At 41.3% G+C, this 25837-nt stretch overlaps 1 protein-coding gene across 5 annotated transcripts in view; it reads left to right on the forward strand.

The window, feature by feature from the left end:
• CRACDL (CRACD like) overlaps positions 1-25837 on the forward strand; it is a 630552-nt gene that overhangs the window by 451545 nt on the left and 153170 nt on the right. For all 5 annotated transcript variants that reach the window (XM_069204319.1, XM_069204324.1, XM_069204322.1 and 2 more), the window contains one exon: positions 9969-10137. In XM_069204319.1, the coding sequence (XP_069060420.1) occupies positions 9969-10137 (169 nt within the window). The remainder of the gene's footprint in view (positions 1-9968; positions 10138-25837) is intronic.

The following is a 25837-nucleotide window of genomic DNA, read 5'->3' on the forward strand; positions in this document are numbered from 1 at the left end:
GGGGGCCCCTGCAGTGCCCATGCCATTGGCATGGGCACTGCATTGGCATGGGCACTGCAGGGGCCCCCAGGGGCCCCACGACACCCGTTCCCGCCAGCCTGGTTCTGGCGGTGAAAACCACCAGAACCAGGCTGGCGGGAAGGGGGTCGGAATCCCCATGGCGGTGCTGCTTGCAGCGCCGCCGTGGAGGATTCACAGGGGCAGGGGAAAACTGGCGGGAAACCGCCGGTTTCCCTTTTCTGACCGCGGCTTTACCGCTGCGGTCAGAATTGCCCTTGATGCACCGCCAGCCTGTTGGCGGTGCATCCTCCAACCCCGGCCCTGGCGGTCCATGACCGCCAGGGTCGGAATGACCCCCTATATCCTTCCGCTCATCTTTAAAATTTACCTCAGGTGATCTGGCACATTTATTAGAAATGTCGTCCTTCTTAACCACAGAAATAACTTCACTAAGTGATGCTTCTGCATAAATCCGTAGTCTTTCCTGAATGTGTTCTTTGTTCACATGCATTATTATTTGGTCCTTTTTTCAACTCATCGTGCAAGATCCCAAGCCTACAGGTCAATGCTAATCTTTTCAAGGCAGACACATATTCTTCAACAGGTTCTAGTTTATTCTGCTTCCATGTCTATCGCTATGCAAACTGACGTGGAGTAATAGTTATCTAAATCTCCCAAGGCATTTTGGAACACATCAGTTTCACTAGCTGCACAAGGTTTCTTTTCCATTGTATTATACAAATACTCCCTTGGGTAACTAAAGAATGCAAAGGAATCTTCTTTTTATCTGAGATAGTTCCTTATCCTCAATAGTGTCTATATAGTTCAAAAATACTGTTTCCATTCTTTACACTTAATTGGTGGATCCCCAACACATGTTAAGAATGTTTGTGGTGGTATTAATGAGACGGTATGAGATGCACACATATCACCTATTGATATAAAAATACCCCAAATAAAATATAACAGTCACTAAGAACCGTAACTTGTTTAACTAAACTGAAATGCCAAGGTTCCAAAGTATTTCTTTTACTGGCTGGAAACTTACTGCACTGCTTTACACTTGCTAGAGCTCTTTGCTAGACCAAGAACTATAGCTGCGCAGGGCTGAAATTCTATAGCATTCAAAAAAGTTGGTGAAGCACAAACGTACAAAGACAGTAAATCATCTTCTTGTCTTTAATGTAGATGGGCACCATAGAAACTCCTTACTTGGATAATTCAGCTCCCAGATTTGTAGCAGAAATGCACTACAACTTGATGACAGCAACGCAAAAATCAGCTCCCCTTCAAAACGACATAATGTTGGTGACGCAAGTGACACTGTGCTCCCTATTGGGAAAATGAAGGCAAGCATGCACTACTACTAGCCTACTATGACGCTCACTCCTGGACATCATACAGTGCATACAGTTGAGCCCACCTACTCTGACATGTACTCCCGTACGTTGCACGCTCATCACAGTCTCGTGCAAAGTGTTAAATCCCCCTTGTAGTTCCTCGCGCTGATCCATAATTTCCCAATATGCCTGTGAGTGGACTTCATATTTTTACCAAATTTACGGCACCCGTGTTGGCCCCACTCAACGCATCTTAATGCTGCACTAATATGGGCAAATATGTGCAAAGTCGGCAATGTACAGGCTAGAAGAATTATACAGCTTCCTCCTTCCGCACGCTGTAATCCACACGATCTGGTTGCAGTTGTTGCCAAAAGTGTGTAAATAAGGTATCAAGATACAGCAGGTAAGTGTATATTTATTAAGTAAAGTCGAAGTTGGATCCAATATGTCTAACCTCCGCAGCATACAGCCAGTAACTGACGTGCATGAAATCTGTGCTTCAACAAGAAATTACCTATTATACATTCTATGTCAAACAACCCCTAATGTTCCCAAAGACATCTAATCATAAACAGAACACACATTTGAAGTGATAAGGCTAAGTGTGCACCATAACGCAAACTCTGACAGTGAGTCGTATCTATTTTAGGGCCTCTAGTCTGCCTCTGGATCCCACAAGACTATACAGTGCCATCCTGCATTGTATCCTTCTCCAGAATAAAAGGCTGAGGTCTGCTCAGTAGCATTTGTTATTTACTTCATTGAATACGTTTCACATTTTTTACACACAGTTTGTGATAAATCACCTATATTTCATTTGTTGGTTTAGTGTTCTAAACAAATGTTTTAAATTAATATAATAGCCTAATAATTAAAGTTGTAAGGATGTATTACTTTGCTGGCTTATGGAGAAGAAATATGACATTGAGGTCTATTATGACTTTATGAAATTGTGGTTAGGTTTCTGTTAGACCTGGCATCTTTGGTATTGTTTCTCCTGAGCTTTTTTTGCGTTCCGAAATACTGTTTTGCTGATCCTGTTTTTGCTGACTTTAGAACTCTGGGCAATTTACCTCTGCTAACCATTGATGAAGTGCATGTGTTTTCTGCTTAAAACATGGTAATATTGGCTTATCCACAATTGGCATAGTTCGTTTACTCATAAGTCCCTAGTAAAGTGCACTACCTGTGCCTAGGGCCTGTAAATTAAGTTCTAATTGTAGGCCTGCAGCACCGATTGTGCCACCCACTTCAGTAACCCTTCAAACATGACTCAGGCCTGCCATTGCAGAGCCCGTTTGTGCAGTTTTAAACTGCCATGTCGACCTGTCAAGTTAACCTTCTTGCCAGGCCATAACCTTGCTTTTTAATACCTATATTCAGCCCCTAAGGTAGGCCCTAGACAGCCCCAGGGCAAAGTGCAGTGTATTTAAAAAGTAAGACATGTAATTTTAAGCTGTACATGTCCTAGTAGTGAAAAACGCACCTTCGTTTTTCACTACTGCAAGGCCTACCTTTCCTATAGGATAACATAGGGATTACCTTATTATTACATTTTATATGTTTAATTTCCAATTGGGAAGAATTGGGACCCCCAAGTTTGGGGTCTCTGGAGTCACAATTTAAAATCACAACTTATGGTGAAGTTGTTAAATTGTAATTCTGAAAATGACGCTTTTAGAAAGTTGACACTTTCTTATTTTAGTCATTTGGTGCCTACTGCCTGTCTCCAATACACATCTGGGGTGGAATGACAGCGGGACTTGTGCATTCCCTCTGTACAGCCACACACAAGGAGCTGAGGTGTGACTGATGGGCCATCCTGGGCAAGATGGGAGATAGGGGCTGACCCACCTGAATAGGGAGTGTCCTGTCTTTACAGAGGGCTCTACAAAGGGCTGCATACCCCACTGTAGTGAATCTGGAGCCAGGGCAGGAACACTGTGCACTTCAAAGGTCTTTCTTTAAAGTCTTCCATACTTCAAAGGCACAACTGGCTATAAGTACTTGACCTCAGACACCACCAACTCAGTACACTTCTGGACCGGTGTTTACTTTGCCAAGAAGAAGGAGTGCTCTGCTTTTGAAAGGAATGTCACTCTTCTGGACTCCTGCTCTGCTGTACAGACCTGCTTCCTGTTGCCCTCCTTGCCTGGTAATGAGAAGGACTGGACCTGCATCGCTTCATCCCAAAACCAAAGTGACTCCAAGGGCTTTCTGGCTTGCCTCCTGTCTTTTTGAAGTCTCAGAGACACAAAGGACTTCCAACTCATCACCTACAGCACCATGACTTTGTCACATGAGAGTCCTGCATGCCCAATGGTGCCCATCCAGTCCTGGATCCTTGAAAGAGGGTATAAAGTGCTTCTCCAGACCTTAATCCAGCATTAACGCTGTTGCACCACTCCGAACCGGTGCATCTCCATAGATGCTGATGCATCGCCACTGCTGCTAGGATAGAGGACACCGCTTCACCGTCAACTCTGGCACATCAATGCTGCTGTGAGGATCAGAAACATTGGATCACCACCTGCATGGTGCATCGCCTCCATTTCGGACAAATCTTTGACTTTGCACAGCTTGGACCTGACTTCTAGCCTACATCCTACAGCAATGCATCGTCTCCTTTGCTCCTCACATCAGGTTCTCGACGGCAGTGCAACTCCGAACCAAGGTACTGTTTCAGCAGACCAAGGCTGGTCACTTACTTGACCCTTGCTCAATTGCTGTCAGCCTGACTTTTCAGATTTAACCCAGTCTAGTGCAACAAGTTAGCCTCGGTTGGTGCTTTATGCTTTTTAACACTGCAACTAAGTTTACTATTTAAACATTCATATCTCGACTTCTGCTTATTGGATTGTAGTCATTTTGGTTTAGTTTTGTTCATTAAATTAAGCTTTATTTCTCTAACCAAGTGTGGTATTTTCACAGTTTTACTGTTTGAAGTGTTGCACAAATACTTTGAACATTAGCTTTTAAGTTAAGCCTGACTGTTCTGTGCCAGGCTACCAGGGGGTGAGCACAGATTAGTTTAACGTGTATTTGGTAACTTACCTTGACTAGGATCGTGGTTCCTGCTTGGCCTGAAACCAACCAGAAGCCAGGTTGCTCTGCCAACCGAAATCCACTTTGTAACAGATTGCTATCAGACGAGGTGAAATGAGTCACTTTACAATTTCTCCCTTTTCAGAGTAGGCTCGCAGATTCAGTAAAAATCATGATATGTTGAACTGAAATTCATATTTAGGTATGTTGAGTGCAGACATTTTACGCAATGTGATCACATTTATAGGTTTTTCTATGCAAATCAATTTACTTTATCCAGGGCCCTCATAGGTTAAGCAATTTCGAACCACCAGTAGTTCTTGAAAGATGGCTTGTAATTTAGTTGCTGTATGCAGGGGTAAAGGAAGTGATCATCAGTTCATATTTCGATAATACTGTATTTTTTATGGAATTCAAATGCACAAATCTATACAAATGTTCTCTCAAATACCTCAGTGCTGGTCACATTATTCTGCTTGTTCACTTATATGTGTAGGACGTATACTTATTGTAACAATCAAGCACCTTTATCATGTCCAAAAAGATAATCAATCTGAAACATGGTTTTATGTCTGTGAGAAAAATTTGAGAAATGTGTCACATATTTTTTGATCATACATAAAACCTAAGTGTGCCATGGAATAGGTCTTGGGCATTTGTCTTCCATTAGGAATATGCAGTTCAGTCTCAGGAAGTTTGAAATTGGATAGACAATAAAGACTGTAGAACAAATGATCACGTTGGTTAGTAAAGCAATGTTACAGCTTATAGGTAAGAATAAGGATAATGGTATTGTGATCGGAGAAGAATAATGACTGAATTGTCATTATTTAAGTGAATGAGTTGAAAGTACTCCTGATTCCTGACTTAAATGTTTCAGTCTGTATCTGGAAAAAATGTTAAATAAAGTTTGGAAAACAACGTTAAAATTAAAGATACAAATATGTTTTGGGGTCCAATTTTTTTTTGTATTTTAACACATTGCTTTATTAAGGTACAAGGTTAGTTCAAGTGTACAGTATAAATAGCTTTTATAAAAACTTTCACAGTATCCTAATTGTTTTACAAATGTAACATGTAAACAACCAATTAAACTTTTGCAAACTATGTGATACTTGTATTTTCAAAGAAATTGGAGGTTCTTTGTAATACTTACACAGATTCTGTGCAATATTTCCATTCCCATAACAAAATAACACAATTCAGCAGTAAGTACCCACTTTTTCAACACCAGTAATCTTAATAACCAGAACTTGTTAGGATTTGATAGACATATGTCAATTTTACTAAACGTTAATAAGTAACATTTCTGTTCGAATAGTTTAATCATAGAAACAACTTCCAAAACCTTAACAGATTTGGATTGTGTGTTATACAATGCACTCTTGTGGAACTTTTTTTTTTTTTATCAAACATATTCATCCAAATTAACAGTACAGCAATAACATTGATCAAACCAAAAAAGGACAGACCAGAATAAGCCAGTAGTGAAAAACAATCCTATACTTCATCATACTTGCAACATTTACCAATATTATAATGAAGCAGCCCCCAAGGGTTACTTTTTACCGGCCTGTCTTGCTCTAGACATAATTTAATAGTAGACTTGGGCCCCAATAGAAAGGAGATAGCTGAAGGGCTGTTAAAATTGGTAAATGATAAACTGTTAGGAAGACGACTACTAAATTGCTAAAGTGCTACTATATTTTTTCCAAGGGGCGGAATACCCTGTATATTCTACTCAACACAATGGGGGTCAATCCGACCCTGGCGGTCATGGACCGCCAGGGCCGGGGACCGCGGATGCACCGCCAACAGGCTGGCGGTGCATCCAGGCCAATTCTGCGGTAAAGCCGCGGTCAGAAAAGGGAAACCGGCGGTTTCCCGACGGTTTTCCCCTGGCCTGAGGAATCCTCCATGACGGCGCTGCAGGCAGCGCCGCCATGGGGATTCCGACCCCCTTACCGCCAGCCTGGTTCTGGCGGTTTTGACCGCCAGAACCTGGCTGGCGATAACGGGTGTCGTGGGGCCCCTGGGGGCCCCTGCAGTGCCCATGCCAATGGCATGGGCACTCCAGGGGCCCCCTAACAGGGCCCCACCAAGATTTTCAGAAAATCGCAACGGGTCCATTCGGAGCCGGCATCCTCCGCCGCCAGCCAAAGTCAGAATGACCCCCAATATATTATAAAGCTGCAAAATTAAATTAAACACTCTCACAATTGTGGAAAAAAGTATTCTTCCTATTTATAAAACCATTTTCATAGCAGAAAGATCAACAGAGTTAAAGTGCAGCATAATTCAGTGCAAAATAAGTTTTTCAATTTGCTGCTAAAAGTGCTAAAGTGCCACAGTTTTTCCAGCATAGCGAAACCATTTAGCACTGCATTAAAGTGCAATAAACCAAAAACCTACAGCTTAAATTAAAGTGCATAATTCCTAAAGTGCTTTAAAATACTTGCATTCTAGGACAAAGCTGATTCTTTATGCCTGTTGCACGTCGCCTGATGCAGAAACAAAATTCTGACTATACTTATCCAAGCTAGATGTTTGGCTTGAAGCCCCAAACAGTATCAGCTTTGATTCAGACTTTAACATCACGTGGATTCCTTGGCTCAGTTTACAAAAGACTCCATCCCAGAATGGCACCAGCTTGGGACACTCAACAAAAATATGTAGCCAGTCATCTTTTCCCTTTTGAAGAAACCTAAAGCTTATGTGGATGACAGATGACTACATCCTATGAATAGCTTTAGGTGTGTAATATGCTAACCAGTGAGATAGAAAACTCATTCTTTTAAAATTCGCTGCCCGAAGAGATTTATAGCCTGATATTGAGATGCGCTCCTATTCTCCGATTGTCAAACTACATCCCATCTCTTGCTCTATCTTACTTAGATGCCTTTCCATCAATGACAAATCTGTGTATTTACGAAGAGACCTATACCAATTTTCTTATTCCCACCAATCAGCTTTTAACTCCCAGTTTAATAATTGCCTCTGAAAAATATATTGGGATCCAATGTTTGATTAAAATCCACATAATGTGCTGGATATTGCAATACTTCTAAAATGAAATAAGCCAAAACTTCATTGTGGCAATATCAATTTTTAATAGGACGAATGTGCAACCTTTGAAGACTTTTTCAGAAACTGTGGTTTAGTCCTTTTGGTTGCTCTTACTTTCTTAATTCTTATTTTTTTCCAGTTTTTCTGTATTTTCTGCTGTTATTGCCTCTAGTTCTTTAAGGTATATAGTCAGGTTATTTTTGGGAATCTTGAGAGGTGAGCTTCTTGCCATGTCCTCCTGCCAGTGAGGATGTCCACTGCTTCCGGACCAATGCCTTTCCCTCTCGCCCTGCTCCCTTCCTGTGCAGACTTCTGTTTTTTAATATGTTCACTTTCATCCCGATCTATAGGCATTGGTGATGTGCAAATCACTGTATAACATGTCTCCATTATTCTTTTCTCTCGTGTTGAGGGTTCTGCCCCCATCAGTTACTCCTTTTGATGACAACTTTTGCTTTGGGCTTCTGCAAAAGGATAAGCTGAAGGTATATTCAGATATAGAGAGGGGTAACATTTCTTGTGGAAAGGCTTAGCTTCACTTTTTGAATTTTCATATTAAACTTAGAATTTTCCACATGTGCTAGCGCAATTCTGCCACACACCATGCAATGATACTTTTTGTTTCTTACCTATTTCTTATTCCTTGGGAAATGAAGTCCCATAGTATAGTGGCACCATGTATATGTGTGTGTAGAAACAAGTATCATTTATTTCTAAGTTGAGGTATGAAACTGGAAGTTGCTGTTCCTGATTAAATTGCTAATTTCTTGTGTTTTACATTCTCATTCTATGGCCTTCTCTAGTCCTTAATTTGTACTGGTGCTTGCAGGTGGTGGCACTGGCATTCATGTTTGGGACCAGTGCTTATTTTTATCCTCATAGTTATATCCAGAGCGAGAAACAGGCGGAAAAAAGTTAGAAGGCAGGAGAATGAAGGTGGAAAGACAGCGACAAATGGTAAAATAGGGGGTAAAAACAATCTGCAAGTGTGAGGTAAAGATTCAAGAAGCATAGTATGGTGGAAGAAAGAGAGATGAGGTTGACTAGAAAGCTTTAGTATTCGGCATCCCTGGCATTCAGCAGCACCAGTGGTGGGCTCCTAAGAAATATTGGGGATCTATACAGTTAAGTCCCGCCGCAATCCTCCAATTTGTACTGATCATTCAGTTGATATACGGACTCCTATAAAAAGATTATTAATGATTTCTGACCAGTTAGATGCCCCTCTGAAATCCTTCTTTGCTGCCAGTCTTTTGGTCTAGATTTCTCCCCACTCTTCGCTTCACCATACACCAGCTCAAGGGTGTCTGTTTTCAACTTTTTGTGCTCCCATCTCTCTGGGAGTTAAGTATCAGTTTAACAGCTGGGTGTAAGTATGTTAATTGTCATACTCTTATTTCACTCTCCCAAATCCCCAGGTACTCTCGTAGCTTTTAGGATTTACCTTTCTCTTCTTAATTGTTTTGGATGGCACATCAATTGCCTGTTGTACTTTTTACGCTCATCTCTCTTAGGTGCTCTATTCATTTGTGTCTCATGTGACAAGGTTAAAGTTCTTGTTGTAGCAAGTCTAATGTGGGCTGATAATGATTTGCCTGCCACACAACACACATCAATAATATATATGTACATTTTACAACCTTATACAACACTAACTGTACCACGTCTTCAGGAGTAATCTGTTGACCTGCTTCCTTGTGACTCCTCACCTTCACCGGTTTCTTTTTCCTTTGCTGAACACACAAACTAAATATTTTCCATAGTTATCTGCCTCATTTTAAAGTTTCTTGTGAATTGTGTATCTAGCCCACCAGTCTTGTTCACTTTTATAACATACCAAGACTTCCTTTGAATGCTTACTCCTGTTCCCTGCTCCTCTGGGGTGACCCCCACTTCTTAGGGCTAGGAGGGAACATATCCTGTTAGAATAACACTCTCTCCCTCTTTATCTTCTCTTAACATTTATGGGTTTGGTCCTTGCGTTTTTTGACTGTGTACTGAGAATGTCAAGATCTGCTTGAGTAAAGTGGCTTTTAAGGCCTTTTGCCATTATTGTAACTTAAGGGATGGGTGATCTGAAAGCCAATTAGCATGACTGAAGGGTTTGGCTGAGCTGTGCATGCACCTGTGTTTCATTGTTATCCTATTTTGTAGTAGATTTTTTAATTTAGCAAGCTCTACTGCGCATTTGTTGAAACTAAATAAAATGGGTCACGGGTCTGGTAGTGCAAGTATTGTTATGGTGAGTAAATTGTAATTACCGTTGGATTGTTCTTATAACCTTCCATTCCCATTTTCACACAGAGTTGTAGATTTTTGTTCTTAATGTGCTTCACAGAATATATGACGATTCACAATATTTTATGTCTTCACATAAAAAGGCATATATTTAGTCAAATTCCCATTAAAATGTAAATTGATTTAATTCTAGGTTTTTAATCTTCTTGAAGAATGTCAAGCTGTTGTTCTTTGTTTAGTTGGAATAATAAAAATTTCCCTGTTTCCTCCATCCAGGGAAGAAAAAATCAAAGTTTAAGAATTTCAAAAAGTTCTTTGTTATAAAGAAACGTAAAGAGGCGTTACCATCTCTAGACAAAATTGGGCTGAAACCAAGCCAGTCAACCAGCGATGTCACTTTTACGGAATCTGTGCATCTGGATGATGATTCTGAAGATGAAACGGGGTAAGGCTTATGTTAAGTATAGATATACAGACATGGTGGATGTCTTCTTAGGTTTATTGTTGTCCACAGCTGCACAGCATTCATGTATACAGGCCCAGAGAGAACACCAATGGCTGCTTACGTTCAGAACTAAACACAATACATTATACTGCATTCTACACAAGAACACCAAGTCAACCAATGAACATCTCACTTATTCTATTACATCACTGTAACATGAATTCTAGGACACCATATATCCCCCTCCCATAATAACAAAAAGTACAAAATATGCAGGACTACAACTAATAAAAACAATACAAAACACTAAAGGCTATGTATCAAAGAAGAGAAAAAAAATGTGAACCTCTAATCTTTAAACGTGGAGTCCTATAAAGGGTGAATGAACCTATAATCCTGGAAGGAATTTCTCTCTTTCTATTGCTTCTACGTAGGATCATGTTTTGACTCTTTAGTTTGCCTCCGTTATCATCTTTCAATATCTTTTGAACGTTTTTCACTTTATTTTCATTGAACACCTCTGTCTCATAGGTTTTTGCAAGACGAGATGTATTCCACCACTGATCATTGGCTACTTTCACTGCTTGACCTCTAATTTCAACTATGCAAATGGGAGCTCTGAATTTCGAAACTCCTTTTTGTAATAAAGCAGGATTCTTGATGCAAACTAAATCACATATGTGAAATGTATTTCTGTCATCATTTCTTTTGCTTCTTAATTTAATTTCTTTCCCACTCCTTACCACACTCTGCTCATCTCTGGCATTGTTGGCCTATTGTGAATGTTTTTCAACATCAGTTTTTTGATCTAATGCTTTTACTTTCCAGAAGGGACTCAAGGAAGAAGTAAACTTTTCTCCCTCTTATAAGTTCAAAAGGTACCTCCCCTGTGACTGAATGATGCGTGGTTCTGTATGCTGATAGTAGTTCCCTGATAGCAGTTTCACAGTTGACTCTAGATCTGATGGCACTCTGTATGCACTCCACTAGTACTCGATTAAACCTCTCCACTTTACCATTGGCCTGGGGATGACATAGGTGTGCGAAGATGTGTTATACTTAACTTGTTTAAAAAATCTGTCATGCTGGAAGATGTGAACTGAACACCGTTGTCAGTAGGTAATTCACTTGGTACCCCTTCCTAGTTAAATACTTTCTGGAAAAAAACAAATCACTCCTTTAGTGTCTGGCTCAGACACCCCTTTAACCTCTACCTATCTGGAAAGATAATCCACCAACACAATAGAATGGTTTTGAGCAGAATATGAAATCGGCCCACAAAAATCCACACCAACTGTTTGCCACACTTTACATGGACATTTGACAGGAATAGGAGGAGGTGTTGAAGTAACCAATTGTGTATCACTATAACATCACTGCACACATTCTTTCACAACCATCTCCACTTCCCGATCCATACCAGGCCACCAATAATCATGTCATACCCTGTGTTTGGTGGTAGATACTTCCAAATGACCAGAATGGGAAGATTCCATTATTTTTTATTTGAAAGAATTTGGAGGGGTCAATTTATCTCCTCTCATTAGTAAACTACTCTCAACAGATAATTAATCTGCTTCTTTGCAAAATGACAGCATTGAACAGTCCAAAGATTTTTCCATCTGTCACCCAGAAGTGACCATTTTTATGACCTAAGGTAATACATTATCACCTTCGAGTGCCTCACACCATTCATTCATATCCTGACATAATAAAGTCTTCCACAAATGCATTGTTCAACCTCATCTTGTACCACTTCCTTACAAACCTCTTCAGCAACAGGCATTCTTGCTAAAAAATCTGCTTCAATATTCTTTCCTCCTGCAATGTGAACTACCGTGAAATTGAACTCCAGCTGTTTAGTTGCTAATCTGGCTAATCTTGCAGTAGTTTTATTTATTTTATTGCCTGAGATAATATCCACCAGGGGTTGACGGTCAGTTCCAAGGCAAGCTTTTCTTCCCCACAAATATGTATTAAATTTGTGTATGCTCCAAACACATGCCAGCATTTCCTTCTCTATTACAGTGTTTCAACATCTTTCATCCTTCTTGAGGCAAATCCAATGGTGAACTCTTTTCCATCCTCAATCTGCGATACCAAAGTTCCCATACCACAAGAACTAGCATCAATAGTAACAAATTTATCACAACCTTCTACATAGGCTTGTAAAGCAGGTGCTTCAACTACACATTGCTGAATAAGCTCGAGTTGATCCGACAGCTGGAAGTCCATACAAATTCTGGTCCTTTCTTCAACAATATTTTGAAATATTCAGAGTTCGGAATAATTTCTAATGAATTTTGAGGAAAACTCACGTAAGCCCAAAAATGAGCGTAACTGATCATTGTCAGTGCGGTGGGGCTCTTTCAAAATCCCATCTACAATAAACGGTTTAGGTCTGACGCCTTCACCAGACAACATATATCCTAGACAGTAAATTTCATTCACACTTAAAAGTCACTTATCCCCTCTAACTTGGACACTATTGGCCTGTAACACTGAAAGTACATTCTCTACAGCTTTATCACATGTTTTTTTAGTAATGGCGTGTATTAAAATGTCATCTTGAAACACAACAATACTGTTCATGCCTGTAAATAGTCTGGACATAATCTTCTGAAACACAGACGCCACTGAACCCAGTCCAAATGGCATACGACAAAATTGAAAAGTACCGTCATGCAGTGAAATGACTTGATTTTTCATCTAGTAACACCTGATGGTAAGCTGCACAAAGATCTACAGCACCTCAAATGTGAGCAGGGTATAAGAAATGTCAGTTTCTATCCTTCCTCGTCACTAATATGTACAGTATAGATATCCAGACATGGTGGATGTCTTGTTAGGTTTATTGTTGTCCACAGCTGTATAGCATGCATGTAGGGGGGACACCAACTACTGCTTACATTCAAAACTAAACACACTACATTATACTACATTCTACAAGAGAACACCCATCCAACCAATGAGCATCTGCTTATTACATCACTGTAACATAAATTCTAGGACACTACAGGCTGCTTATCTGCAGTACAAAGGTGAAGGCCATTGGCCGTGTTTATTTCAAATTGAAAAATTAGTTGCATACTTAAAAAAACATGCATCTCAATGTTACTTTGTTCATGATCCCCATGCTAGGCCTCGTTTAACACTGCTAAACAAATGTGAGAAACAAGCGTGTTTTGCCATCCTGTCAAAGTTTAAATATCTACACTTCTACCAACTCCACAGTATCAACTACCAAAATATCATCAAGATAAATGAATGTGGAGTTATTAATAATACATCTGTGCTTCCATATGTATGGCCATGTTGAGTACATGTTGTTAGCTGATATTTGTGGAGTTGACATATCCCTAGATCGATTTAATTGTGATATTGTGGCATACAACCGGAATACATTAGTTGGAATCATATCCACAATTTCCTTGTGTCCCCATTTCCTCACTCCACTCAACTTAAATTGCTGATGTTGGGCAGGATGTGGAGTGGAATCTGATTGGCACCCATCGCTGCAGCAATACACAAGTTAATGGTATTTAGCAACAAAAAATGATTTTGTTGCCTCCTTCCTTCTAGTCCTTACTGGTTACATTACATAGGCACTCAAGCTTTAATTTATTGTTGTCAAGCAAAAGCTTTATTTCCTAGCTCTCTCCAGTAAACATACCAATTATTTTACTTGTTTATGTTAAATTGGTTTAAATTTGTATTACATTGAGCCCCTCATATTGCCATAATTATGCAGGCCAACAAGCACCTGCTGATGCCCCGGTATGGAAACATTCATCATCTTTGTAAAAAGAATGACTGTAGAGCTGGGATGCTACACATGTTTCCCACTTGATGTGCCCTGACCTGACTCTCCTGTTGGCCACCCGTTAGAACTGGAGTATGTGTACTTTTGGAGAGGCATTATACCTAGGGCCTTTCTCCTCAAGTTTATTTCTCGCATATTTTCTATGTCCACAAATTTATATTTTTCCTTTGGTCTGATGTATTATGCACCTATTTTCCATTTTCCACACATCAAAGAATGTCCATCATGAAATGTGTGTGGGAATTACTCAATTTTCATTAACAAAAACAGATGATTCTAGTTTTATGATTTTTACAGATTGATGACTTTGTTCTCGGTGATCTTAGACCACCTGAATTGTAAGCAGGGGCTTACTTTCTTAAAAGTCGCAAAGCTAAACTAGGGGGGCTCAGGCCAGTTGTTGGTCCTACTCCCCGCCATTAATGGCCGTTTGCCCACCTTTTTTAGGGAGAGGAGTTTGTCCTTAATTTAACCCACATGATCACAAAGTTTTTTTTCACTATGAATTATTTAATGGAATTCAACATGTTTAGAAGTTCTGCAGGATGAGGGGATAGTTCCTCTGGTCTCCAGGCAGTTCACGTAGATTGATTGATAGGTTTCAGGATGGCTCTTCACATCAGTTCTAGAACTTCTCTATCGGTTTATTTTATGGTTTGTAAGCTTCTCTAATGAAGGCATCCCGCAATGGTACTATTAGATAATAATTCATAGGGTGTCAATCCCAATCATTAAAAAGGGTTCCGTGTGTGTGCTGCCCAGGACTCTTTCACCTAACTCAGTTGCTGCGTATCATGTCTGTCATGCAACAGAGATGTGCAGGAACAGCAGGAGTGATGGTTCTGCTATATGTCGCGCCTCTGTGTTAGTTGTAAGTGTAGAAATTGTGTGGTTGCCCACCCTTGGGCCAGTGTCCTAATGTAGTGCGTGAACAGTAGGATCATGATCACACATCTGAGATTCCTGACAGGTGGCATCTCAACATCTGATGTTCCTGCAGATGACTAGAATCATCAGGCTGATAATATATAGAAATTGAGAATTCAATTCATCGAAAGCCACCTTAACATGATCACTAACCCCTCTGTCTGCAGGACAAGGAAGTGATAATCTAGAGTTTTCAGCACCTATTAAACCCAGATAAGAGATCCCTTCTTAAATTGATCTTAGTCACAGCCAGAGGAGAGGCCATTCAGGGGTCTTCTTTTGGCTTGGACTAACTCTGCAACTCTGTACTTCAAAGAGGTAAATGGAGATCTGGACAAATCTAACAAATACAAAGAGGCAGCATACAACAGCACTCAAATATTTATTTCCCATTGTACTCTCCATTTTGTAAATGGAGTTCGTTAATGATTCTGTCTTTATCATTTGTTACTCTCAGTAGTGTCTATATTAGAAGGAGAAAGAAATCCTGTGATACTAGAAGAGGCAGCGGAAACAGTTTGAAGAGGAATAAGGGCCAGATGCAGGAAACACTTTGCGACTCGCAAACGGCAAAATTTGCCGTTTGCGACTCGCAAATGCGTGTTTCTCATGCAGAAATGCATTTTGCGAGTCAGGACCGACTCGCAAAATGTATTTCCGAATCGCAAATAGGAAGGGGTGTTCCCTTCCTATTTGCGATTCGCAGTGGAATGCAATCAAATGGAGTCGCAGTTACCATCCACTTGAAGTGGATGGTAACCCACTCGCAAACGGGAAGGGGTCCCCATGGGACCCCTTCCCCTTTGTGAATGGACCCAAAACTATTTTTTCAGGGCAGGTAGTGGTCAAAGGGACCACTACCTCCCCTGAAAAAATACCGAAACTAAAGGTTTCGTTTTTTTTTTTAAGTGCAGCTCGTTTTCCTTTAAGGAAAACGGGCTACACTTAAAAAAAAAAAAACTGCTTTATTTAAAAGCAGTCACGAACATGGAGGTCTGCTGACTACAGCAGGCCTCCATGTTTGCGAGTGCCTATAGTCGCTATGGGGCCGCAATTTGCGACCCATCTGATTAATATTAATGAGGTGGGTCTTTGCGACCCCATAGCGACTTGCAGACGGTGTCTGAGACACCGTTCTGCATTGCAAATTGCCACTTGCAATTTGCGAGTCGCACCGACTCGCAAATTGCAAGTCGCAATTTGCAATAATGCTACATCTGGCCCTAAGTTCCTACTTAGGATTTATGCTCTTGCAGACTTCATAATATTAATAGACATAGCAACAAGTAACCTTTCAGGTAGTGCTTGTTCACGCAAATGCTAATGTTTTGAGGTGCTTTAATAAATGTTATTATTACCCAATATGATGATGATCATTGTATTCACAGGAGGATGAAGATCAAAATGGTGAGTTGTCCATGCTGGGACCCCACCCTGGGACACACATGTTGCACATAAAGCTCTGCATTGAGCGATTTACTCACTGAGCTTTGTACTTCCGAACACTTAGCACTCCCTGCCTTTTTACCTCCGGGTATAAACTAACTGTCTTAAAACCTGGAGGTTTGATTGTATTTTTTGAAGTGATAATCAATGCCCTTTATAGCTAATTACAGAACATGTATATGCTGTCCTCAGCATTTTCAGGCCTTCATTGTGGCCAATGATCCACAAACACTCAAAGAGATTTATTATATTGCTTAAAAGCTGAATAAAAACTGTCATATAACAATGCAATTTAGAGTGCAGTCTCTGAGGTTAAAAAGAGCAATTGGATTTGGACAACTAAATCAACGTAAGTGGGAATGCTCTGCTATCGCTCTTATTGCAGGCATTCCAAAATTATCTAAATTAAACAGGCAAAATCATAATACAGAACCTGATTATTTTCCTTAAGCGACTTCTCCTGGAGGTTTTAGGAATGATTCTTGGGACAAAACAGGAATAGATGTGGTATGATTGAGCGATAAAGGGTGGATAGGGTGGAAGCTCGCTACTGGGTTTTGTGGCACCAAAGCTACAGTTAACTGGGGATTGTGGGGAATAAAAAAATTACTAAATGAAAAAAATTAACAGGTCTTTTTGAAAAGCATAGGGATTCTTTGTGAGACAAAGATACAGAGGTAACATGTCCCTCAGTTGGGGAACCAAGATGGAAAAGGCACAGCCATCACTTGAAGATGGCCTTAATGTTGAGGCCTGGAGTTGGCGCAGGGTCCCAAACCATAAAAAACTTGCTGGGACATATCTAATTAGTTTGTCCTCAAAGTTGTTCGACTCTACATTGTACAAGGTTTTATGGGCATTACAGAGGATCTTAAACTGGGTCTGCTGAGCTGAAGACAGCCAATGAAGTGATTTGACATCCATATTCAAAACACCTTGAAGATTACAGATAGATTACACCAGAAGACCTAGATAACTAGCATTGGCATACTCCTATCTGGATGCAATTCCCACATCCGCTACTGATGCTCCAAGGTTGGAGGGTTTCATTTTCCTGGTAGAGAAAAGAGTATACATGGATTGATTAAGAAATGCTCTTGCCAAGTTACATTCGTCCATGATAGAAATAAAAGAACTTTAACTCAACCAGAGTTGTTAAACTACATGGGATATCTCTGACCATGGAATCTTCCAAGTTCAGTTCTGCTTTATTGTAATGCTTGCTTCTCACTTGTTATGGGCAGAATGTAGAAACCCTTCCAGGAAAAGCTAGCATTCTCAACATCTCTTAAGGGTGCAGCATCCAGCTATTATTGGGTCTGTCATAAATAATTTCTTTGAAGCTCCATAACATGAAGCCTATCACAGACAGTATAAAATATAAGTGGACTTTCTTCTTCAGCATCTTGTTCCAATAAATAGGCTAAATGCAGCATATGCAGTGCTTAATTTGTAAATGAAAATGTTCCGGTGCCCAAAGCCCTCCCCTTAAAGACACGGCTTCTGCAATTAAATGTGCGAGCATGGAATACTGAGGCAGCGTAATCCTGAAGCCACCTCGGGCCTCTTCAATCCATTTAAAGCCACTCCCTGCCTCTTCAGATCACTCTTGCAGCTTTCTGCTTTTCCCCTTTGTGACGCTTTTTCATTTTTCTATTCCTCCGTCTTTCCCATATGTGTCTTTTGCTCTCAGTAAATGCTTGAGGCAGAAAAATAAGTGCAGGCCCTCAAAAATAAGTGCAGGTGCTCCGCACCGGAAACGACAAGCACAAATTAAGCACTGAGCATATGCCTGCCTGGCAAAGATATTAAGAACTGATGGGTCTGTCAGAAGAAAAGTAAGGAACGGAACAAAGCTGGTATGGAATGAAGCTGTGGGCAAAGGAATATGCCAAATTGGTCAGGGAGAATGCTGACTTCAAGAGATCCTTCAGGCAGGACTAATATGTTTTAATATGGTAGAAGTTTCTGAGTACTGATATTTCTCCTTTGCCCTTTTTGAAAACACTCTTGTGTGTTGGGGAAGTTGGTATTTACAGACATAAAGGGTCCTAGGACAACCCTGCAGAAGGTCCCTGTCCCCTTGCAACTTTCCTTGACCTTGGTATCTCCAGAGCTACTTTGGCAAACTGTGCTACTAGCAGATCTGTGGATCTGACTTTCCATCTTCTGTACATCATTATTGTATTTAGGAAGACTTTTTTTTTCAGTTCCTCGCTCATCAACTAATTTATCTGTCTGGTTTATAAAAATACCTTTTTGCTGTCTCTTATACCACTCCATGTGTACCAGCCTAAGAATAAGAAAACTGCAGGTAAGAGTTGGCGTTTGAGTGTTTATCACTGCTGAGATGCCCAGGAAATTGAGTGCCCCTAAATTCTGTCTGGGGTTTCTGGAATCGAGTTTGCTGAAAGGTCTTGTTATCAAACTTGCAGATTTAACTAAGGATCCATACTATAGCACTTTGATGGTGATGAGGTCTTGTCAGAGGAGGAACAGAAGTCTGCACCTGATGGCCATTACTTGGGCAGTATATTTCCTCCTGCTTGCACAATAGAAAGTACAAAGTCAAACTAAGAAGCAGGTTGAAGTCAGCTGTGTATCCCTTTTTGGTCTCTGCATCCCTGTGTCTGAATCTTAACTATGTGCACTTATTTGTAAACTCAGTGAGCACAGAGTACGGCATCCTGCGGAATGGCTTCCTTATCAGTTGATCACAGTGTTCCCTTAAGCCTTTCTCCTCCTAAGAGTACCAGCGGTTTTGCAGTATTTCAGAAAACTAAAGACATCTTTCTAATTGTGCTAGCCGCAGGCTAGAATAAATATTACTGTTACTTCAAATTCTGTACTACCCGATGTAAGATGGACATTCACTCACATTGTGACATTCGCTCACAGCTCCCAAACTTCTGACCCTCTGCCCGTTTTTGTTCTTCTGGCCTGCTCTAAGATTTTCCCCCATTGATCTCAACATCAGAGTCCACTGGAAGTGCTACACAATTCCTCATTTGCTCCTCTACTAGGCTTTCTCTGAACAGGGGTTGCCCTAAAATAAAATGTACCTCTGCCTATAATGCAGGTTGACTACTGTCTCATCACTAAGCAATGGGGAAGCAGTTGGTAGATGCGTAATTTTTAATACAAAGCACAGGACGTATTTTACTTGTACATCTAGGACAGGTTCTACTGCTCCATTTAATGAATGTCCATTCAGTTCCCATAACTAGGGTCCTCCTCTTTCTGTGTCATGACTGCAATGGCATGTGTACTACGAATATATTTTGAATTTATATGTTTAGTTCTGTATATGCTAAATGAATGGTGTCCTCTGATTGCAACACAACACAAGTGCAAGTGGTTCCCCTTCAAGTTTCCTTGGCTCTGTAGCCTTTCTGGGAGAATTAGAAGAATCCACATACAAATTGTCCTGGGCAACTTTGACTTTTTGTCTACCATATATAGTTTATCCCGCTCAAGATACCTGGCCAGTGTCTACATGAACATACGTTTCCTGTGGCCGTCTGTGGCATCCCTATTTGTGCTGTGGTTGGAGAGTGTAATTGTAATTGTGAATTGTATTTATATTGCGCTGATTACCCCTGACAAGACGTTGAATCGATTGATGGCAAGTAGCACTCTACTCTAAAACCCAAGATTAGAGTTCATATTTAGTAGATTAGTAATAAATATTTTTTTTTTTTTTAATTGTGTGCATTATTGTTAGGTTTGTGCTCTTGATCTTGTGTGTTTTAGTAAAGTTTAGAGTAGGGATAGAATGATGGGAATGGATTTAAAAGAGGAAGTAGCAAGTTGTTTTAGTAAGTAGTGGCCATGTGTGTCCATTAGTTGGGTGACATGGCTAAAAAAGGAATGTGAGGTTTAAAATGGATGCTTGGGCATTCATTGCCAGAAAGGTTCGGGATGAGTCAAAGAGAGGATGTATGGGACAAAGGTTGAAGGGAGTTATTTGTTTTTTTAATATACAAAACTGAAATTAATGTATACATACATATATACACTTGACACTTGGTAAAGTTTTAGTGGCTGGAGTAAGACCTATATAAATACTCGTACGTGCATAGAAGCAGCAATATTTACTTGGTATGATGTTCAAAATTATCTTGTGGTGGAGTGTGCATCTTTTTGTTATTCAGATAACTGTAATTAATTTATCAAATTGTACATGACTTTTATTTACGTTTTAGTAGCAGGTATAAATCTCTATATATATATTGGAAACTGGTTGGGACTGCTGTTGTTTTTAAGTAAGAATCTAATTCGCTTGCTTTTGTTGTGTGATAATTTGCTAGTTTGAACGTAGTTTAGTCGTTTCGGTGCACACCACAGTTCAACAATGTGTCATCAATCCTCAGACATTTAATGTGCTGGTGGGGTATCATCATCTGATCAAGGATGTAAATTCAAACCCAGTGTCCGCACTGTGTCAACCTGGCACATTGTCTCCCTCCGCACACCTTATTTGTACCCAGGAAATTATCTCCTGATGAAGGACCAGGCGTCTGAAACACATTGAGGTTTTATTTGAATCTTCATTATTGGAAGTGAATACATATACATGAAAAAGTGAGAAAAAAAACTGTTTAAGAATTCAGTTTAATAAACACATGAAAGATGTTAGCATAAACTGTTTAATGGAAGATTTATTTTGGGAAGAAATTTCATACATCACATTTAACACACCTGGGTATAAATAAAGTGTGTGGAGGGAGACACTGCACCAGGTTGACACAGTGCCATGATTCCTGAAAAGTTAGAATAATCCTTCTACAACCTATGTTTGAGGATTTTCAGATTTAAAGGTCTGGTTAAACCTAACATTAAATCAATACGTTACCCCGATTACTGCTGAGAGACCAGTGGATCCTCAAGGTAACCCAGGGCCCAATTGTACCATCACCTTACAAAATGTTTATTGCTGCCCAACTGTTTGAGATAGGAGCCCCTAAAGAAGGCATCATGGTGCACACAGAGTCCTAGTCTATTCCACAGTGTTATTGGCTTTATAGAAATGGTACTTTTGATCTGATGAGAACGAGACTGGTCTACTTGACCTGAGGCTGGCTTTCTTCTTTTCACTGACCTTACCTATGACCAGGGTCCCTGTTAACCCAGTACACGAACTCTAGACACTCCTTGTTATTGCATTGTGTACCTAAAAACCTCCATTTGTGGGCTGTGTCCAGTTCAGCTTTGGGTAGTGAGTTATTTGGATTTCACCATGGTCAGTGCAGCACTGACTCAGCCTCACACAGTGTTACTAAGGTCGTCAAGGTTCTGAACTGTACAATGGTAAACAATATAACATGTTTAACTGTTTTTGTAGCATGCACAGTTAATTTTTCTAATCTGTTAACATCGTTTGGTGGTGCTAAGTCCCTAGTGTTCTTTGGTTATTTCTAATTTCAACTGCCCGATACCTGTAATAGTGCTGACTGGTCTTTGAGATGATTGTTTGGCAATTACTTGTGTGGTACAAAATCTGACTTCCAGTCCCACTATCAACTTCTAAAGTGAGTTGTGACTGCTAGAACTAGCTGTCCTTTGATATTGTACAAAAATAGTAACTTGGATAACTTGTTTGGAGTGCATTAGCACCTACTGATACCACAAGTAACTGACAGCACCCATCATTGATAATGCCCTACAACCATTGACTGCATAATGACATGTAGAAAATACCTCATATTTGTTTACCTGAGGGCACCAGGAAGACAACTGTGCATTCCACCCGAGGAGCTGACCATCTGTGCATTCTGCCTGAAGGAGCTGATCATCTACACCACCAAGAAGTGTATCCTGCCACAAGTTATTTTTCTGTACCTTCTGCTAATGTCTGAAACCCACGGCCCAACCCCTTAACTGAGAAACGTCTTTCATTTCAGCTATCCAGCACAGTCTCTTTTTTCCCTACTTGTCACAATACCATTCCTTTTTCAACCGATTTAAGACTCTGTGAATGTACATTTGTGCCTGAGAGTTTAAATTACATCATAACTAAACTTGTGCCTTTCAAATGGGAACTGTAAATTGTACCTTTGTGAGTTTTTACTTATACCATGCTGGTGGCTGGCTACACCCAACAGTTTTACAGTTTCTCTCACTACTGACCACACATTTCCAAAACCTAGGCAGGTCTATGATGGAAATGTTTGTTTCATTGTGATGTTTTTGAAAAGTAACCCCTGGCCTTCGAAAAAGTGTTAGAGTGCCACACTATTAGGCGCTTTACAGAAGTCACATAACCATAACAACAACCACTGCTGTTTGTGCCAGATATCTTGTAAACTGCATCTTACAAATTACTTCAATAAAACAGCCATCCTTTGATTTGTAAGTTATATATTATTTGTTATGTATGTCTGTCATAGAGAACCTCTATCGTTTATTTTAGTTTTGTAAATCTGACAATACATAATTCTATGACATGGCAACAGTTGATAACAAAACTTGTTACCCATTTGCTACATTATGCAGGCCTTCCAGGCCAGACTGACAGAACTCCCTTAGATCCTGTCAGCACAGTGCTGCTCGTCTGCTTTAAAGGAAAACAGACAGCACAACTGAAGGGGGGAAGGAAAGCAGAAAAGGTGCTGGGGGTTGTTCAAGGGTGGCAGGTAAGGCACTTTTTTATTTTGTAACCTTTGGGACAAGAATACACAACATAGGCTGTTGGAAATTACCCTTTCTGCAGGGTTCTCGCCTCACTTTTTGCCTTTTTCCTCCTATTTTTATGTCCCTCTTTTTGTTGGCTTTAGGACTCTGGACACTTTACCACTGCTAATCAGTGCTATAGTCCGCTACAACTTAGTATAATTGCATTACACCTGTTTGACTTATTTGATTTACCTGTAAGTCCCTTGTAAAGTGGTATTACAACATACACCCATTAAATTAAATGCTGCTAGTGGGCCTGCAGCACAGATTGCGATATCCACAGAAATAGGCTTTCAAACCTGTCTCAAGCCTACCAATGCAGGGCCTGCATACGCAGTTTACTGCCTCACTAACTTGACAAGTCAGGCTAACCCTAAGTCACCCCTAAGGTAGGCCCTAGTTAGCCCTATTGGTAGGGTGCTGTGTATGTAAAAGGTAGGACATATATCTTTATGTCCTACATGTCCTAGTAGTGACATGCAGCAAATTTTGTTTCTCACTATTGCGAGTGCCGCTCCTCTCATAGGATTGCATTGGAAATGCCCTGACATATGTCTAAGTGGTATCTTCTGATCTATGAGGTATAGCGTGGGCATGTTTAGTATGTTTGGAATGGTAGTAAGACATCCTGCTTACTGGTGTAGGTGGATTTTTTATTTCTATTTTAGAGATGCCACTTTTAGAAAATGGGCATTTCTCTGTGCTTTCTCTAGTGCCTTGTAGCCTGACTCCAATCCACGTCCGGGGCAGAGTGACAGCTCCACTTGGAGCATACTTTCCAGACAGCCATAACACAGGAAGGGCTGGGTGTGACAGAAGAGGCATCTGCATATTGATAGTCTTCCTGGGCTAGGGAGAGGCAGGGTCGTTCATGCCTTCATGTGAATAGGTTGTGTCCTGCCCTCACACCATGGACTGATTATCCCCTACTGATGTCTGGAGACAGGGCTGGGTTGAAAGGGTATTGTGCTTCACTTGAGAAGGCTCTTTGGAAGTAACCCCTGAACAAAGGCTTTTCTGAGTACAAGTGGAGGGGCTGTAGCCCCCTGGTTATCAGAACACTTTTGGAACTGGAACTGAACCACTGCCGGAGGTACTGCTGGACTGCACAAAGAACTAATTTGGACTGCTCTTTTTTTGTTGCCCTGCTGCCTGGTGTCTGCTGGGTGGCTCAAAGGACTCATCTGGATTTCTTTTCTGTATGTTGGCCTGCTGCCAACTGCCCTACTGCCTTTGGCTGCACTAAGCACTCCAAGGACTGCCAGGAGGGACCACCACTACAATCCCTGGTTTAGGTGAGCTGGCCTGTCTGCACCTGTTGTGTCCCCTCAAAGTGCCCCCAAGGAGTCCAGAATTGGGGGAAGAGCTGCCTTCTGCTACTTGGGGGTGTTTTGTCTGCCCAAGGCGTGAAGAGTGCTTTCATAATTTTTGCACACGTGTCTGGTGAGCGTTTCCACTTGGTCCTTTGGTGGTACAAGGATAGCGCATGGTCAGCGCTTCATTTTCACTAGTGTGCCACCCGGTGCAGGGAGAGCACCTCTCCACTCCCTGCTGATGCCTCTATAGCACAAGGGGAGCGTTGCCACCACTTCTGGAGATTTCCTACAGCACCTGGTGAGCGCTTCTTGCAGAGCGGCGAGAGGCTTTCCCTGGCGCAGGCCCCCTGCAAGGGGAACCTTGATATGCGACGCTGAAGGTGCCGGGTTGAGGCCTACCTTCCCTGCATCACCGCTAGCAGCTCAGGATTCCCCCTGGGAAGGCCCTGGACTACGAGGAGGGAGAAGTCAATACTGACTTGAACAACTGGTGCCGGATATCGCTTTCCTGGTCCCAAGCCCCTGCCACTGGGCTGCACCGGCTTTTCATGGTGAACATGATGCCTTTTTTTTGTGCTGCCGTCGGAATACCCCCTCAAGGCGCCCCTTCCTCCTGCACCGGCTCTTGGATCGGAGCCCGACACACTGATGCCTGCTCCTCTAGTTGGGAGTGACACAGACCTCTGCCTTGTGAAGGTACTGTTACCCCGCAGGCAGGCCAAACCACAGAGGCTCGCCCGCTGGCCATGAACCAGCGAGTGAGCTGTTCCTTCAGGAAATACTGGGGCACCCAAGACTGGCCTGCTCACTCTGCTGCCCCGCGGGGTGAGGTAGCCGACCCGCGCTACTCTTGAAGGCGGCCTTGCTGTCTACCAACCTGGAAGGTTGGATGCGAGTCCTGAGCCCGGAGGAGTCCAATGCCTCATGGGTCCCTGCCTGCCGGACAGCATCCGGACTCCCCCTCGGAGGAGAGGAACAACGGTATTGCATGCAATAGGTGCGCAGGAGGTTTGGCGCCCCATGTACTTTTTGGATGGCTGGTATATTTCTCGCACAGGGTCCAGGCACCATATAGAGCCTGTGTGTCATAATGCTATTGGAGGATGTATGTGGGGACCCTTATACATACTGCTACATACCCTAAGGCCCTTATAGAAATCATATGGATTGCCACACAGCAGGTCCATAGTACTGTATAAGGAGTATGGTCATCATGCCTCATGTATGTAGGATGACATGGAATGTTATCCTGACCACATGTGTATTTTCTAGAAATGGGGGGATGGATCTCATGCCCTGAGGATACCCACGGATAATGTTTTGTATACCAATAGGGGTTATGATGTTATTCAGGATTGCAAGTATCCCCTTTTAGAGTTTGCATAGTGGTTGTGCATGATGTCACTCTGACCTATGGTTGCCATGCCAGTACAATAGTACTCTTAGAGTACATATGGTGCTGATGTCATTCTGTTCTAATGATATATTTGCAATAAGACCTATATTTTTACAT

The sequence above is a fragment of the Pleurodeles waltl genome, chromosome 8 (genome assembly GCF_031143425.1).
Source record: "Pleurodeles waltl isolate 20211129_DDA chromosome 8, aPleWal1.hap1.20221129, whole genome shotgun sequence".
NCBI classification, from domain to species: Eukaryota; Metazoa; Chordata; class Amphibia; order Caudata; family Salamandridae; genus Pleurodeles; species Pleurodeles waltl.